The sequence below is a fragment of the Poecilia reticulata genome, chromosome 6 (assembly GCF_904066995.2).
Source record: "Poecilia reticulata chromosome 6, P_reticulata-male-v2, whole genome shotgun sequence".
NCBI classification, from domain to species: domain Eukaryota; kingdom Metazoa; phylum Chordata; class Actinopteri; order Cyprinodontiformes; family Poeciliidae; genus Poecilia; species Poecilia reticulata.
The window spans coordinates 19,165,232-19,183,569 of record NC_088835.1 but is presented as its reverse complement, the minus strand read 5'-3'; the positions used below and the strand labels follow the sequence as shown (position 1 = coordinate 19,183,569).

At 39.9% G+C, this 18,338-nt stretch overlaps 1 protein-coding gene across 14 annotated transcripts in view; it reads right to left on the bottom strand.

Annotated features, from left to right (window-relative positions):
• Positions 1-226: 226 nt before the first annotated feature.
• Positions 227-18,338, bottom strand: part of magi2b (membrane associated guanylate kinase, WW and PDZ domain containing 2b) — a 108,194-nt gene continuing 90,082 nt past the window's right edge. For 3 of the 14 annotated variants that reach the window (XM_008411404.3, XM_081608086.1, XM_081608085.1), the window contains exons 12-23: positions 15,575-15,606; positions 13,975-14,155; positions 13,116-13,231; positions 11,819-12,011; positions 10,090-10,353; positions 8,791-8,976; positions 7,880-8,189; positions 7,370-7,393; positions 7,021-7,240; positions 6,727-6,870; positions 5,681-5,819; positions 227-3,955 (exon numbers count right to left, since the gene is read on the bottom strand). In XM_008411404.3, coding sequence (XP_008409626.1) covers positions 3,258-3,955; positions 5,681-5,819; positions 6,727-6,870; positions 7,021-7,240; positions 7,370-7,393; positions 7,880-8,189; positions 8,791-8,976; positions 10,090-10,353; positions 11,819-12,011; positions 13,116-13,231; positions 13,975-14,155; positions 15,575-15,606 — 2,507 coding nt within the window. In that variant the 3' untranslated portion in view covers positions 227-3,257. Of the gene's footprint in view, positions 3,956-5,241; positions 5,353-5,680; positions 5,820-6,726; positions 6,871-7,020; positions 7,241-7,369; positions 7,394-7,879; positions 8,190-8,790; positions 8,977-10,089; positions 10,354-11,818; positions 12,012-13,115; positions 13,232-13,974; positions 14,156-15,574; positions 15,607-18,338 lie in introns of all 14 variants that reach the window. The other 11 variants (XM_081608087.1, XM_017305271.2, XM_081608089.1 and 8 more) reach the window with 11 other exon arrangements.

Here is an 18,338-nt window from a genome sequence, read left to right as displayed (position 1 = left end):
AAAAGCAGCAACAATGTGCTCAAACTTTTCAGTTGAATATAGATTAGGTAAGATATTAACCCGAAATGAGTAATTTTTTTTCAAACTTCTTATAGAGGTAAAGGTGGTAAAAATATGTGCTCATGGAAGATTCTCACTTTTTGTTCGCATAAATGCTAAAAAAAAAATCATTTATAAACTCTTGGGACATTTTCTATTAAACATTACAGAAGAGCCTCCAACAAAGTCTGTTTTACACCATGTCAAGAGTTTATTTGACAGTATTTCAGAATATCTTTCAGTAAACAAGTTTTTTGTTTTTTAGCAAAATGTAATATATCAGTACTGTCGCATTTCATAAAAATAGTTGTTCACGTCTTTGAAACTACAGTATCAATGATACAGTAAACCATATTTGTAGGAATACAGCTGTACAAGGTGAATATTACACAATTAACACTACACAATTATACTGGATCTCGATGGGGGGAGAGGAGGATATGAACTCGCCATCCTTAACAGGTTTAATAAGCAGTTTTTCTTTTTTGTTTTGTGTGACGTACAAACCCAGTCACAGCAGGCAGAGGGGGGCGACCTGGATGGGAACGGAGGGCTGGTTGACATGTTCTCTGAGCTTTTCTACATACATACAGAAAACACATTTCTACTCCCTAATGACATGTATGTCAGGGACCTCGCTAACCTACAAACGAGACCCCACAGTTCTGTCAGCGTGGAACCATCCAGACCAGGTTTGGCTGTGGATTAGCATCAATCCCAGGGATCCTTGGTGTAAAAGATGTTACTACTGACCCCAGAACGCAGGTAGCTTCACAAAGAGCACATTTCCAGCAGTTTTCAGGTCTGGTGTGGGCGTGCCGTCATGCTGTCCTCCGGTACTCTTTTTTTTTTTTTTATAATCTTGCAGAAAGATTTAAACGGCATCCAATTTGAGAACTGCAGGAGAAAATTGACATTCCCTCAAGCGTCTTAGTTTAACAGCAGCGCGCCTTAACCCCGACCAAACCCAACATTTGATTAAACAAATACGTTTGTGTTCATGGGCTCAACATGGGCCTGCGACATTATTACAAACCTAATCTTTCCTTGGAGAACAAAAGTGAAACGGAAACCACGACCCACTCTGATGTTTAGCTCATCTTGACAAACACCTTCACATTACTTCAAGGAGAGGATGTGATGCTACAGGCTACATTTTTCTCCCCATCTGAATCACTCGAGGGGGGAACAATTGCAATAATTGAGACGGCTGATCTTTACAGCTGTAGAGTGCATCCAGATAGATACTGCTTGGCGTTAACGTCTGAAGCAAAAAAAAACCCCAGGCTCCACATCTCAGCCTGGTTCACCAAGTTCCCAAAAAACAAATCTCTGCATTAGTTTGAGTAAGGCACTCCGCCTCACCTCATAACCGTCGACCTCCTCCTCCTCCTCCTCCTCCTTCTCCTCCCCTCTCCCACAGTGATGTGGTACACTTAGCACAGTTAAAAGGCATAGAAATAGGAGACTGGACAAAATGTTCCTGTTGGGCGTCAAATGAATACACACAGCTTTATAACTCTGCACAATGACCGCATGGTTGAACTGTGATCAGGTTGAGTACACAACTGAGAGAGGAGTAGTATGAGTTCTTACTAAGCCAAATGTTCTCAGTGGTGAATTAGAAACATCCGATTCATCATCCTCCAGAGGTGATATTCCCACAGAGCTCTTCAGAAAGACCGACATGTCTGGAATCCAAGCACACTAACGCCGCCTCCTTTTGCGGTCCGGTTTGGAGTCAGTCTTTGATATGTCGATATGGACAAGGCCATGGAAACAGTGATCCTAAAATACTGTCCCAGGATACTTATCTGTTTGTTTTTCTTTTTTAATCCTTATTTTGTACAATGTATCTAACTACAACACTGCCTCAAAAACACCAACAGGTCTGCTTTTGAGTATACAAAATGTACATAATTTTCACATCTTCTTTACATTTACAGTATATATTTGTAGGCATGTTAACATATAAATCAAGAGCTCCAGCTTCCTACCTCTCTAACACTCAAAAATGTTTTAGTCTTCCATCTCCACAGAGAGACGGAGCAAAAAAGAAGATTTCCTGTGCTGATGTACAGCAGGGAAAATAAGTATTGAGCACAAAAAATTCTCAGTATACTTATATATATTTATATTTATAGTGGGTCAATTATGAAAACCTGAATACCAGATGCCACCAACAGCTCAAATAATCCATAAATACAAACAATTTAACACCAATTACTGCATAAATTAGTTTTTAAGTGTAATAAATTGGAATTGTACGGGGAATAAGTATTGAATACCTGAAGAAAAGATGCACAAAACACCTATAATCTGTCAGTATTTAGAAAAAAAAACCTTCTTCCTATGAGAACAAACTAATTAATTAAAACATTTAATATTATGAAGGTGTTGTGCAAGGAGCATGGTGGTTATTGTTGCAATGTTTACTTGACAGCTTTGATTACAAACTAGACTTCTGAATTCTCTGGTCAGTACCGTTGGAACAATAATCCAGAACTGAGAGGAACATAATTTAACCATAAACCGGGTCAGTCAAATGCTCTTTTCAAGATTTTGCAAAGAGCCCAAAGAATAATCAGAGAAGTTATCCAAGAGCAAAGGGCCAAAGAGAGCTTAAAAAACCTGGAATTAGGAGAAATGAGAACATTTATGTACTCAACATATATTTTCTCTATGAACATTCACTACGCAAGACTCCACTGCTGAAAAAACAGCATGTCAAGGCTGGAAAAAACAACAAAATATTGGTGGAAAATCTGGTCAAAAGAGACCAAATTCACCAAACAATTTTGTTCAATACTTATTCCCTGTTCACTTTTTTGCTCCGATTTCTCTGTGTTTACTTTTTTAATGCGTATTGGTTTATTTTTATGTATTTGAGTCTGTTAGAAATACTAAGAAAAGTGGTAATGTGTTCAATACTTACTCCCCTCCCTGCATACCTTCAGTCGACCAAGTAAAGGTGTGAAGCTCCACACTTTAAAATGAGATTTGATCAGCGCTCACATCTGAGGGTCCTTCATCATATTTTATAAAGTTTCTCCAGTCCTTAAGGTAGTGGGTGTAATAATCTTCTTGTATGAATAAAAATACATGTAAAAACAGACTTCATACGCAGGTGGAGCAGAAATTAGGACAGTGAGATTGAAGGAAGATGCTTTCCTGGTGATGAGAACTGAACACGGAGCCAATCAGTGTGCGGATCCTCTCTACCTGCTCACCGTGGAGGTCCAGGACCTCAGGGTGCCAGGCAGCTTGTCGGGCCCAGGGATGTTCCAGGGCCCCGGGGAGGCAGCTGCGCTCCTCGCTGGAGGACCTTCGATGGTCTTAGAAGGGCAGCACACCCCGCTGTGGCCGCCGGCCTTCTCGTCTTCTCTGGGGAACAGATTCCTGGACATCAGCCGTTCCTGGAGGCCGACAGGTCCGTCTCCTCCTCCTCCCAGAGACGCTCCGTTCAGATTCACTGTCACATACGGGTCCCAGGGTGAAACGGCGCCCGCTGCGTGTTTTTGTCTGCCCTTCCTCTCACAACAGGGCGAGCAGCTCTCCTTCTGCCTCTCTCTTCTGTCAGTGGACCTTCCCATAACCGCTTTGTGAGGCAAAGCCCGAGGCGGCTTTTCTCCAGGTGCAGGGTTCACCTCTCCAGACCCCTGAAGGGTTCCCTGCCCCACGTTGACGCACTTCTGCTCAGTGGACCTGCCACCTATTGCCCTTCTAATGGAGCTGTGGTCTGTCAGCAGCGGAGCTTTGTCTGCCATGCACACTTTGGCCTCTAGATGGAGCCGATGAGGGGAGTCTGGGGATGAAGCTGGATGGGAGGGAAGTAATGGATTCAGACGTGGTTCCAGGGTCACTTCCTGCAGGGCAGAGTGGGCTGTAGAAAGGGAATCCCAGGGGCTGGCACAGTCTGTCGCAGAGAGAAAATGATTTACAGGACCGGCATGAGAGAACAGCGCAGCCATCATGCACATGCAAACAGAGAGAGAATATAAGAGTGGAAAAAAAAAAGAACGAGCTGCATGCTTGAAGATATTACACATGTTTAGGTTGTGTGAAATATTTCACAACCCTCAGCATGCTGCAGTCTGATCAAACCATTCTGCACACAGGTAAAGTTCTGGTTGAAAGCTTACATCCATTCATCACAGTGTTTTGGGTGCTAATCACACATAATGTTGAGATAAATGTGCTTCACAAATTTCTCCTCTGTTTTCTTTCTGGCATGATTCTGGCACCTCTTCTGGACAGAATTGGTAGAATTCCTTCTTTAATAGTTTTGTTTTCTATAACAGACTCTGTTTTAGAGAATATCTGGCAGAACTTAACCTCATCCTGCTTTAGCTATTACAAACCCAGCTTTGTTGTGTTTGAGGTCACTGGCGAAACTCCCAACAGGACAAATCTCAACCATCCAGCTGTTGAGTAACTTGTAGAAATGCTGCCTGGATGATGCTGCTGCCACGACCCCTGATAGCTGCTACAATGTTCTTAGGTTTGAGAGCCTCGCCTCTTCCATACGTTCTTGTGAGCCTCTGTTCATTGCAGTCAAATAGATCAACATTTTTCTCTTCTAACAATAAAACTTTTCTCCTTTAGGCTTTCAGTTTGTCTTTGTGACCAGTTTCAATTTTCAGATTTTGAAACAGGTGCTTCCTTTTTGTCTGCGACCTACTTACTTTACATTAATGTTAAACTGGAGTCACTGTGGAGATCCAACATCAAAACACTGACCTCAGCCCAATTGAGAAGTTATGGACTCCGTTCAAAAGCCAGTTTGAAGCCAGAAAAACAACTGATTTAAATAAACTTCACAATTTCTGCCAAGAAGAACGGTCAAGTATGCAGACGGTATTAAGCCAGAAGCCTGCTGATGTCTGCAAAAAAAATTGTGAGTGAAGTGCAACTCGCTAAAGGAAATTAGTGGAAGTATAAACATTTATTTAAGGCTGGGATTTAAGAAAGTTAAAACAAATGCACTCAAATTTAAACAATCATTCTACCCTGGAAAAAGAACAGTTCAATAAAAGTGTGAAATTATTAATACGGTATTAAAACCAGTAATGACTGTATGTAAACGTCTGGCCAGAAATGCTTGGGCTGGTTTGTTAGACAGGCATTAATGATCACATATGCATGCAAGCAGAAAGCACACAGAGTAGTGTGTAATGTTAAGACATGCAGTTTTCCACGAACCGTGTCCTTAGAGTGGCCCATTAGGAAGAAATAGGGGGAGCTTAGTGTGTCACCTTTCATACACATGGAGAGGTTGGAAGGTACCATTCCTGAGGGAAGGCAAGTAAAAGCCTAAACCAATCATTAGACTCACAGCAGATGGGTTACACTACATGAAGGACATGAAGGATGTTACAGATGTACCGACAGTTTAATGAGAAATAGTTAAATAAACGCGGATGAGTTTAATTTCAGACAAGAAAAGAGAAAAGCAAGGACCAAATGTAGCACGTTATCAACGGTTGATTGGAAGTTCATAACCAAAACACAGAGAAAGTCTGGCAAGAATGGCAGAAAATGCATCTGTTGTCAGAGAGAGGTCGGGTGAGAGGCTAAACGGGGAGCTGGAGTGGAAAGATGGAGTCGTTTAGGGGATTCTCTCTGTGCCAGGAGAACCCACCATATTCCGGGACCTGTCCGGTGCCCCTCTTCAGAAGCAGCCTGACCCGCCTGCCTCCCGCCTTTATGAGTTCAATGGCGCGGGCGTGAGTCATGTCCCGGGTGCTGTCTCCGTTAATCTCTATGATTTGATCCCCCACCTACAACACACACACACACACACACACACACACACACACACACACACACACACACACACACACACACACACACACACACACACACACACACACACACACACACACACACACACACACACACACACAGAGGAGAAGGTCCAGTCCTGTCAGCCTCTGGTTGCGCCTGAAAGCCTGGCTTTCCAACATAATCAGTCTTCAGGTCATTCAGAAAATAGTTTTATATCACTTAATTCTTAATTCAGTACCTTGCAAGTTCATTCATATTACTGGACTTTCTCACATTTTGTTGGATTACAAGAACAAAATTCAGTTTATATTATTGGGATGTTCATGATGTAGAGAAATAGAGTTTAGGGGTGGACTTAAAATGTTATTATGATATATTTTGTATTACTATATAGGATTACTATATATTGTGATATAGGAGTTTGTTTTAAGTCAATAATTCGTTAGTATTGATTAAAAAGAGTCCTAGTTCCACTGGCAGATTGTTTCACTCATAATATGAGAAAAATTGTATTTATAAGTGAAATAATCCACCAGTGAAACTAGTGCTTTTTAAAATCAATATTAAGGAATCATTTACTTAAAACAAGCTCCTATTTCTTCCCGAAAAGTTACTTCTAGATTTTGTGTTTTTGCCATTGTAGTATCAAAAGAAGATTCAACAAAGTATTGACTCACAAAAACAGAAATGCATGTCTCATGATTGAAATTATTTATAAAACCATTTTTTTGTTGCTGTTTATGCTTAATAATGATGCATCATTTTGAAATGGTCTTTTACCTAATATCCCACAACAAAATGTGGAAATTTGTTGTAACGTGACAAAATGTGGGACAGTTCAAGGGGTGCGAATATTTGTGCGAAGCTCTGCGACGTTTACGATCTGAGACGGTGTCTCACCCTCATCCTCCCGTTCCGAATTGCAGGCCCGTCCTCTGCAAGCCGCAGCACAAACAGGTCCATGCTGTACTCTCTGCCCCCACGAATGCTAAAGCCGAAACCCTTTGCACTTTTCTCCAGCTCCACCGTGAAATAATCATAGTCCTGCAGAACAGATACGAAGGCTCCCATAAACTGCTGCATATAATTGCTATTCCAAAAAGTAATAATCCTGATTGATTAATCTGCATTGTGCTACAAATCTGCATACAAATTTGAAGTCTATGAAACAGGGGCAGATAGTTCTTGCTCTACCTGTGGTCTGAAGTCAGCAGGGATTCCCAGAGGGAACTGCGCTGCTGCAGGATGCTGCCTGAAGTCCAGAAGGCCAGGCGGGTGTCGGTAGTCCAGCGTCGGCGGCTGGCGGTAATCGGTGACCGGAGGGTGACGATAGTCCACAGGAGGCTGCCGATAGTCGGTGAACGGAGGGTGACGGAAATCTGGTTTGACGTCCTGTCTTGCTTTTACCTCTGACCTGAAATGAAGGGAAATCGGCAACAAGATGATGACTGCGCTTTGTGTCACAAGGAGGATGGCGGCGTTTTTAAGAATAGCCTCAGTGGAGTCCACTGGAGGTTAATCAGTAGAGAAATAACTAACATACCAGGAAAACGGTGGGTAAGAATTCCTGCATGCGTGCAGATGGAGATAAAGGATGGAAATAAGAATTCCAGTTTTAAAGCTTTTCTCAGTTCCTTTTTATAAAACTGGCATAAATGTACAGCTCTGGGAGTGCTACACTGTGAGTCCTGGCCTGGGACTTGCATACCTATCAAAGCAAGAGCTCACACTTTCATAGTTTTGACACGTAACACGGCCTGATTGCAGTGCTCCTGAATTATAGAACAGATACCGTATGGTAAATTATTCACCGGCGCTAGGCGCTAAGTGGTGTTATGCAACTCGGCCGGCCTGAGACCGAGACTCTGACTGGGATGAAAACTGTCTGCAGTCACACGTTTTTTCCTGTGAACTTTATGGCGTTCAAGAGGAAGAAGAGATTCTCTCCTCTGCACAAAATCTGTTTCTGCTCCTGGTGGAGATGTCATATATTTTTCTTCCATTACCAGAGAAGTTACTGACACACTGAACGCTTCTCTTCGGCCCAGCTCACCTGCCGTCGTGAAGGTAGAGCTGCGGAGGAAGGCCAGAGGGCTGGGCGACCGGGCTTTGCTGGGTTCCTGCTGGTGCGGCTGCTGGTGCAGGAGGCCCACCCACCGTTTGGTTCGTATGAGCTGCTGTCTGGCCGGGCTGAACCGGTGCTTGACCCGGCTGCTGAGCCGTCGTTTGGCCAGACTGAGTGGCCATTTGGGTTGACTGGGCGCCTCCTTGGCTTGGCTGGGCTACAGGACTGGGCTGGGTCTGCGGGCTGTGTTTCTGGGTCATGGGGCTCTGTTTCTCTGAGTTGGGTCCAGACTGGGAACCTGCGACGGACAGAAGGTTGAAACCAGTTTTTATCCAAGCAGAGGAGCCAGGCTGAAAATAGAAAGAACACTCGAGAGGAGAAAATATGTCAAATAAAGAAGATCCACCAAATTGTTGATTTAATACAATGAAAGCCCTTTCAAAATTGTTTGTCCTGAAACTTCTCACATTTTAGCACTTTACAGCCACAAAACTCAGTGTATTTTATTCACAGTTCATGTGGTCAACACAATAATTGCAAAGTAAAAGCTGTGTTGCCCTTTATTACTGGGTCAGTACTTTATGGAACCACCTGTTACTGAAACTACAGCTGCAAGTCTTTTTTAGTCTATACCAACTGTAAACATCTAGCCACTTAAATTGAGGGCATCAGGACTTTGACTGGGCCATTTGAACGGATGGAAATGCTTTATTCTAAACTATTGTATTGTAAATGTGATTGTATTAGTCTTCTCCAAATCAATTCAGTAGGATACACTGAAGATTGTGGTTGTAAAATGACAAGTTGAAGAGGTATAAAAACTTCTATAAAGTAACACAAGTGGCACAGATGGCTAATTGTCTACAGAAGCTTAATAATTGAACAGCATCTGGTCTTACTTTCTTCTGGTATGATGTGCAGCGTGACTGTTAGTCCAGCATCTTTGATGAGCTTGACAATGTCTGCGTGAGGCATGCTGATGATGGACTGTCCATTCACGGCCAGGATTCGGTCCCCCACCTTCAGCTTCCCGCATCTGTCCGCAGGGCTTCCCTCAATGATGCGCCCAATCTTGTGAGGCACAGCTAGAAACAGACAATAGCAACGTTAACGCCGCTAGCAGACCTGAGGATGGAGATGTCAAAAGCTAAACATTAATATTTAGGGTTGTTTTATAGTCAAACACCTCCAGGTTGTGGAAACCAGCTCCATTATAATTATATTTTCTTGCTAAAACACCCGGATATTGTTTGACATTAGACATTTCGGCATTTACCTCCATCAAGGAAGGTTAACGGACTCCTTTTGGTATGAATGAAAGACAGTTTCTCCAGTTTGAGCTTCCCTGGGTGATGGATGCTCTTTATGAATTTAACTCTGTGTAAGGAAGGACGGAGTCTTTATTTAGCCTGTTTTAGCCTGAGATCTCACTCTTTTCATCATAATCTCAACCTCACCGCCATTAATGAGAGTTAAAATCCTGATGGATTGTTAAATTTAGAGTTTATATTTCTAACTTTACTATTGTGTCATATGGCTTTCATGATGCTCTTCACTGCATTTTTTTCTATCTCTGAAAAACTGGAATAAAAAAAAAAACTTAAAAAAAACTAACAAACCATTAGGCTAACAAGCAACCGTTTGTTAGCTTGTTAGCTACACGTTAGCTAACATTAACTATCTATGTTTCTATTGGCTAAAATTGTAAAAACTGTTTTACAAAACAAAACAAAAAAATTCCAGAACATAAACTACATCTGCCTTACAGTCAGATGCTCATATTTGCCGTCATAAAACAGCAATATTTTTTCCATTTTAGATTTATTTTTAAATAACTTTTCATGCCTCATCATGCAATGCTACAGGCACCATCAGTAATAGCAGAATACTGCAAAAACAAGTTAAACAAGCTATAAGATATTGTTTATTTTGCAGGAGAAATAGCAAAATTTGGGTTTTTGATACTTCACTTGACTGTGTTTTCTGATTTAATCTAAAAAATCTAAAATAGATTTGTTAATTCCTGTGTCTGTAATGTAAATCTGATATTGTATGGGCAGAAAAATCCCCCCATGAGAAGAAAGACATTAAATCCTGGACTGGAAATGTGTGCTCTTGGATTATGGCAGAATAATTCCCCCATAATATTGCAGCAGAGGTCGATTCCACATCTTTGTGGGTCATGAGGATGAACTCACTGATGACTGTGGTGTTCTCCGGTCTGTTCAGGGAGCTGATGATGACGAAGCCAAAGCCCTCGTTCTCCTTGCGGTGAATGACCACGTCGCTGGTCTGCAGAGCGGACCCCTCCGGGGCTGAGGTTGCAGCTAGAGCGTTTGCTTTCACGGGGACCGGTGCCGAGGCTGCGTCGCTGCGTGGAGAGCTGTGCTGCGTCGACACAGAACCAGGACTCCGGCCGTTCACTGGGCAAGGCTCTCCTGATGGAAACGAGAGGAAAAGAGCTGCTGTAACTGTAAAACCAATCTGTCTGTTAACAGTGCTTTAAAGTCAAACTGAATATAAAATTATAAAATATATATATATATTTCAGTTCTGTATCATGTCTTAATGTTTTAAACTCTATTAGGAATTAACATGTTGTCTTTAACTTTTTTAGTGGTAAGCTTAGGGTCATGCTCTTTCCCCATGATGACATCTGATGTGAAGAGCTGGGTAGTAACTAGTTACATTTACTCAATTAGATTTACTTGAGTATCTTTTTATAAAAAGAAAAAGTTACAAGCAACTTCAACGAAGAAGCCTTTTTGCCAAATACTTTTCCTGAGTAATTTCTAGGACGGCTACTTTTTACTTTTACTTGAGTGAGTAAAAATATTTTGAACGAGTGCTACTCTTACTTGAGTACAATTTTTTGCTGCTCTACCCAGATCTGCAAATTCGTGAAGTGCACCAGTCCCTCTTGAAGCACAACATGAGGCTGCCACCGTTCATAGTTAGCATGGTGGTTTCTCAGCTTACAAGCTTCCCCCTTTTTCTTCCCCCTTTTTCTTCCAATCTGCAGCTCATGTTAGAAACGTTTAGCTTGACTGTGGATGGTGACATCCAGCTTCACTCAGCTTCTTTCCTTAATGTGGCAAATGTACCCAAGGATGACTCAGATTTGTTGAGCTTAAAATGAAAGTAACATTACTGTATGAACACTTCCAAATAAGGCAGGAATAATTTTGGCTATTTTATCTCATATAAAACAAGAGCCAGATTTAGTCTGATTTAATTTTGGACAGTGAGAACAAAATGTAACGTGTTGTTAAGCAGCAGATGTAAATGTCTGCCAAGATAATAAATTCTGCTAGATGATAAATTGCCCCAGAACTTATTGCGAAAAACAATAATATTGTTGTTTTGAGACAATTTTCAAGTAATATAATAGTAATAACGGCATAATGATGCAAGAACACATAGTCAAGGATCAATAAACTTTAAATTCTAATGAACATTGGAAGACATTTGAAATATCCAAAATAAATAAAGAAAACAACAGAAACAACAAATAAAATGAATTATAAAGTCTGTGTAAACAAATTTATCTTTTAAAAAAGGGGATAGTTGAGACCAAAGCACCAGGTTGAAGACTTTTATCATTCCGTTTTTGTCAAAATGAAAGAGAAAAGATAAAAATGATAAATCAAGCCAATGAAAATGATTGAGTTTCTTTTAATTTACTATTCAATGAATTGGTTTATTGTTCATAGTGACAGGCCTACGTCTGGTTTCAGTTCTACATCTATGATCTCCTACCACAGAAAAGGCTTGTGAGAGAAGAACATGCTGATCCTCAATGCAGCCTATCAGCATGAGTGTCTTGTCCAAGTCATATTTTTCAAATCTGACGCCAACAAACTGAGCAGCTTGTTCTCCAATTTTAGTAAAAAGAAAAGAGGAAGAAGAAATAAAACCTGTCCTCACCAGGCATCTGCACTCTCCTCCTCACAGTCAAGCTGACTTGACCATTGCGGGCGGCGGCGTGCATCAAGTCAATGACGTATTTGTGCGGTTTCCCAGCAACCACGTTTTTATCCACTGAAATTAGCTCGTCCCCGGGTCGAAGCCGGCCGTCGCGCTCAGCGGGAGTGTTCTCTATTATAGCGCCAATAACAATCTGTTCAAAGACAATCAATATTAGCAGCGCAGATGAAGGTGAAGAAGACGAGCAGGAGGCAACAGTGTAGAGACACAAAAATGGAGGACCCTGGTTAACCTTTCAAATAATCTGCAGCCAAACTCTCTCAGTTTGCCACAGTCATGCTGTTTTATTAGCAAGGCGTTACCTTCAGTATGGGAGGCAGTGAGCGGTTAGAGAGTTAGAGTGTCTGTGTGTAAATTACAGTGTGTCTAAAAGATGCAGCTCCTTGTCAAAGTATTCATCCTCCTGAAACTTCTTCACATTTTGCCACAAACTTATTATTATAGGTGATAGATCAACACAAAGCAAGCAATAAAAAAAATCTGAAAAGTCTAGAGCATATTTGCATTCAGCCCTCCAGAGTCCAGACGTTGCAGAATCACTCTTTGCTGCGGTTACAGCTGCAGGTTTTTTGGGGTTTTGCCTCCCTCGGCTTTTCTCATCCAGAGTCATCTTCTCCTTTTCCTCTTTTCCAAAATAATCCAGTCAGATTAGATGGAGTGAATCTGCGAACATACAATTTCAAGTCTAGACACGGACTCAGTTAAATTTATGTCTGGACATTGACTGGCCATTCTACTGAATACAAGCTTTGATTGAAACGTTGTTTGATTTCCCAGTACTTATCTTTCTTGATATTCCCATCATCTCTGCCTCTTTTGGAAAAAAGCATCCCAACAGTATGATGCTCCCACCACTACATTTCATGCTGATTTCCAAAACATTTGGTCTCAAGCCACTCGTTGCCAATGTTCCCAAGCAGTTCAGCTTTGTCAACAAAATTCTTCCACCTGAGCTGTGGATCTCTGCAGCTCCCCCCGAGCTACCATGAGCCTTTCAGTTGCTCCTCTCTTTGCCACACCTTCATCGTTTTACGCTGGATGACCAGATAAAACCCCAGTAAAATACATTTGAGACCTAACATGACAAAATGTGGAGAAGTATAAAAGGTGTGATTATATTTGCAGGGTTCTGGATGTCGCCAGTAGAGCGTGTGGTGTAGCAGTAGATGGATGTAAGATGAGTGTTTGGGTGTGATGAGGTTAAATCAGTGTGTGGTCCAGCCCGTCCCATACGAGCCTTGTCACGGGCGTCCGGACTCACAGCCTGCACGGCCTCGTCTCCCCCCAGGATGCGAAAGCCGAAGCCCGTTTTCTCCCTCAGCAGATGCACCTCCACCTCCTCGTACTCAGGACCTGAAGTTAACACACAGACAGTTTAACCAAGCTCGTGTTGCCATGTTGGATTTAGAAGGAGACCGAGACAGTTTTGGTGTCCTACTAATAACAAAAAATAATAGACTGAGAGCAATACACATCAGTTTTAGGGGTAATAGGTTTTTTTTTTTTTTTTAAATTGTTCCTTAAAATAAAACAAAACAAATTCTTCATTCGTGCAAGAAAGTGACTCCAAATCTAAGAAAGTAAGTCAGGCCTGCGAAATGTGATGCAACACTGCCTAAAATATACCAAAACAAAGGAGACAGCGTCTCCCCTGAGCAAAATATTTTTGAAAGAGCACACAAAGAGCAAAAAAAGGGCATTGCCTTCCACATAACAAAGGCTAAACTGTGGCAAAAAAAAAAGAAGTATATAAATGTGTTTACATGACTAAATGGGATTGAAAGTGGATGGTGATTTTTAACTGGGATAAGTAAGAATTGACTTTCACCATTTGGGGACTTGTGGGGTAAAAAAAAAAAAATACAGATTTTAATATAATTTCTTGGCTAAATTAAGACGAGGATTGTCCTGCATGTCCACTGTTTGGGGGAAAGCTGCATGTCCGATGCGACGGGGTCAAAGGGTGAGGTAAGAGCCAGAGCTATGACATGACGGGGCCTTTTTAATAGTTGTAAAGTATTTTCTCAAAGGAAGATATTTCTAGTTTTATAACATAGCGTGTCTAAACTTTGGAGTTTGTGGATTCCTGCACTTACGTCTGCTCTCATAGATGGCCCTTGACTTCTCATAAAGGTCATAAGGGTCGGGTTTGTTCAGGTCAAAGCCCTCTGTGGAGTCGGGTACAGATGTGCGGTGATGCGGTTGGTTTGGGAAGGGCGTGCCAGGCGGCAGAACCGGGCCGGATAGGTTTGTCTGAGGGCTGCCCTGTGGGTCCCACTGGTTAAACAGCGATAATAATAAAACACAAAACAAGAAACATTTAATTTCACTATAATACACAGCTCTATTTTTAGTTAAGAGGTTCTTGAGTCACCTTCACTTTGCTGTTACGCTTTTTTAATTAGCCAGATTTTGTTATAATGTTTGGAAGTCAATTAAAAGTTTTTCACGTCTTCAGTGTCCCTCAAAGTTGATTTTTTTTTTTTTTTTTTTTTTTACATTTTCTGGATTTAATCTTTCATTTTAACTTCCTTAGCTGATTATTGTGAGACAATTATTTCCCCCCTCGTCAGGTCAAAGCCTTCATATTTAGCTGACCACACTTAGCCAGCTAAATATGACTAGGTGTTATTTCTGCACACAAAAGGCAACATAGCATCAAACTAATCTAAGTAGCACATTTTGTAATCATAAGTATTTCATAAACTTAAATTACTCCTCTTTTTTAGTAGAATTTATTTGAATACATTTTAAATAGTATTTTAGCACCAGCAAGTTGATTTCTAACTAATTCTTGGTAGAAATTTTGAAATAAAGTGACTGATCAGCTAAAGGATAATAAATTTTTCAGGTTTTCAATTGCTTTTTCCAAATTTTCTAAAGAAATGACACACACACACTCATATATATATATATATATATATATATATATATATATATATATATATATATATATATATATATATATATATTATGGAAGGTTTCATGTTTGAAGTTTTTTTCTCCGTTTCGATTATATACAGATTGCAATTGTTAATTTATTCATGTTTTTCTTCTGAAGACACATTTTAACGTGATACCACAGATTTTTGTGTTGTTAGTATTTCAACAAGTGTACCAAATGAAAACTAATTACAGGGAAATTAAAACAACTACAAGGCTAACTTCATTCACAAACAGCAGGGAACATGTGAGAAAACATGTTAAAGTGGGAAAATAATCCCCTGACCTCTGACATGCTAATTATGTGTACTAAATTTATTTAAATGTTGTGCTTCAGTGATTCTATTATACAGCTAAGTAAAAATAACCATGTGGGTGATGGTAGATGTGCAGACGGTCATAGATTTATAAATATTCTTCTTTTAGACCTAAATGACGTGTATTTTTATTCTTATTAACTGGGAATTAAGTAACACTAATATAAAAAGACTTTGCTTTAAACAGAGTTAGCTAAAACTGATTGTTTTACTCCAGATTTTTTAAATAGGCTGCAAAATATAACTCATCTATTCATACTTTAAAACTTGTATGAATACTTTAAAAATTGTTGTATTTAGTCTTATTTTATCAATTTTTTCTGATCAATCTTTTGTACATTTGCTTTCTTGCCATCTTTTCTTCTTTGAACTGTTCTGATTATGTTTTTAGTTGCTATAATTATTAGCATTTAGTTAGTAAGTAGTAGTAACATACTTGTTTGGACGCCTTCCATGGGGAGATGTGACCTGTGGAAACGACACAGAAAAAACTGCTTACAGAAAATAAACAGACATGATTTGCTACAAAGTTACAAAACAAAATCTATGTATAAATAAGTAGATAAGAGAGCGATAAACAAGCAAAACCCTTTATTGTTTGGAAAGTAACAAAATATCTCGGCGATGATTTCGAGTTTGTGTCACTTTCCCTACACAATTTTTGCCGTTGCGTTTGTTTTCAACATTTTTACATCATTAGCTGTAGGCCCGAAGCACGCACTCCCAACCATAAGCACACACACTTTTCTCTGCAAGTCGCTTTTCATCTGCATGAAAGAAGCAGGAAGAGCTACATCACAACAACACACCCATGAACACAGCTCCCTAGTGACTCTAAATCTAAGGGATACAGTCCATTTGTGCTGCTAAGACCCAAATACATACATTTAGATGTGCAGCAGCTGCCTTGTAAAAAAAATCCCTCTGCATTTGAAACTCCACTCACATACACTGAAATACATAAACCTTCTCCTAAAGCTCCACTCCTGCATGAATCCTGTATAAAACCCCTGGGAGAATTCAAGTAGTTAATATTTATTAAGTTTATGACATTTCACGAAAAATGTCAGGGAGCACTAAGAGGAATATATTTCTGGAAAGACTCTCCAACTACATCTGCTTGCGCTAAAGCTACAATCCAGCTTTATCCTGTAAAATCAGCCAAACTCACTTGAGAAATAGCTTGTTACCTACAGAACAACATGCCATTGTCGGTTTGTTTTACTAGTTTCTTGTAAATTGTTATCTAATTAAAATATAAAAGCACAGAAAGAAAACTCGTCAGGATCCCCAATTCATTTTCAGGATTTCTTTCTTCCAATGTGCCTACTTGTGTTTTGCAAACTGCAGAGCATTGTTTGATCTGCGTAAAGGAGAAAGAATAAGACTCATGAAGGACGATTGAGAGCAGAACTGGATTGGACAGATTTCATTAATGCAGATATAAAGATTAAGATCTAATAAATAAATGTGATTTGTGGCCACATGTTTCTTGGATCGTCACCTTGCCTCATTTTAAATTTACTTCCTAAATAACCACTAATTGACCCAAAAACCTGATTCACTCAGCTCTGTTGAAATTACTTTTCAAGTCCTGATAAAGTTTCCTCATCACCTGCGTAAAACAGCTGCTCAAAGGTCAAAAACAGAGAAGCTGCTCAGTAAAGTTTAGGTACCATTAGATTGTCTACTTTGATCAATTCATATTGGGGCATCATTTTAGGCACCCAGAAAAAAACAGGTAGACTGATGGACGCTAAGATTATCATTTTCTTCAATGTTTCCAAAGGTGCTAAATTAAAATGTCCTTTCAAACATCCCGGTTTTTTATAGACTGAGATGTTTTTGATCATCTCTAGTAAGAAATGTAAAACACTTTGATCAAACCTGAATAGTGTAGTTTTTCACTGAACTGAGATTCTCTAAATCACATTGTAAGATGCATGAAAAATTAATTGTTTTGGTGAAAACACAAAAAGGCATTTTCAGAACCTCCTTAAATTGAGACAAGCACCAACGATGTAATACATGCAAGTCAAACTGTTAAGAAAATACATTTAAAATAAGCTAGTTTTAAAACTTAACATGTCTTGATTGAAATAGCCTAATTATAGTTTTAAAATTAATAACTTATTCTGCCCTGTTGACCTTTATTTTACCTGTAGTTACAGCAGATTGTTTGCTAAGATCTTTTGAACTGCCCTTTGTCTGTGGGAAACAAAATCAGGAGAAGTTCCAGCTTTTACACTGATATGTGAAAAGCCATAAAACAGCAGGAGTTCAAGAGAGTCTCTGCTTCCACTTTGTTTAGATAAAGGGGACAAATGGCCTTAGATCGTGGAAACAGATTGCAGGGAGTTCCTGGCTTTGGAGAGGGTCAGAGACAGCTCCTGGTTGGATGAGCAAAGATACGCCTTATTTGAATAAATTAAAGAAAAGAATACGCCTGTACTATAAAACTTTCTACACACGAGTAACAAATTAGATTTGCTCTTGCAATTCTCCAAAGACGTCTTTGCTTTTCTTTCTTTCTTTCTTCTTTCCATTTGTCTCAGGTAAATGAACGTATGTCTCTGTTGTTCTGCAGTTTCTGTTGTAATTTCATACGTTGTCTTCTATTGGATTAAATTCTGCAATTCTGTGACGTCAACACTCATTGTTGTTTTCTGTGTGGTTTCACTTCGGCCCGGCGGGAGGACCTGGGATCCGTAGGAGGAAGAGAGAGCCAGACATTTCAAAAAATATATTATAACTTAAAATCCTCTTCAACAAAACCTTCCCTGAATTATTCTACAATTAAGCTTTCACTCTGTTGGTGAAAACAAAAAATATGGATTCTTCTTTTCACAAACTCCTTCATGAAACCTTGTCTCATCTTCTCTTTGTGAGCCCAAAATAATTACCATAATGGATTGTCTTGTTCCAGGATGTTCATCAACACGTCTGATTTAAGGTGTTAAGAGCCTGAAGTAGCGAAGCAGCAGCAGAAAGTCAATACGATGATGAAAAAGCTCAAGTGATGATGACAGCAGCTGAGTTTGCATTTGAATAATTAAATGGTAACTTTAAAAAGGAATAACCGGTATGTACCAGTTAAAGTTCAGACACTATTTATTTATCTAGATCTGGAGGTCATTTAGGTCAGATTGTTCTGATGCACAGAGAAATCAGCTGTTGACCAGAAAACGTCTTTATTTTAG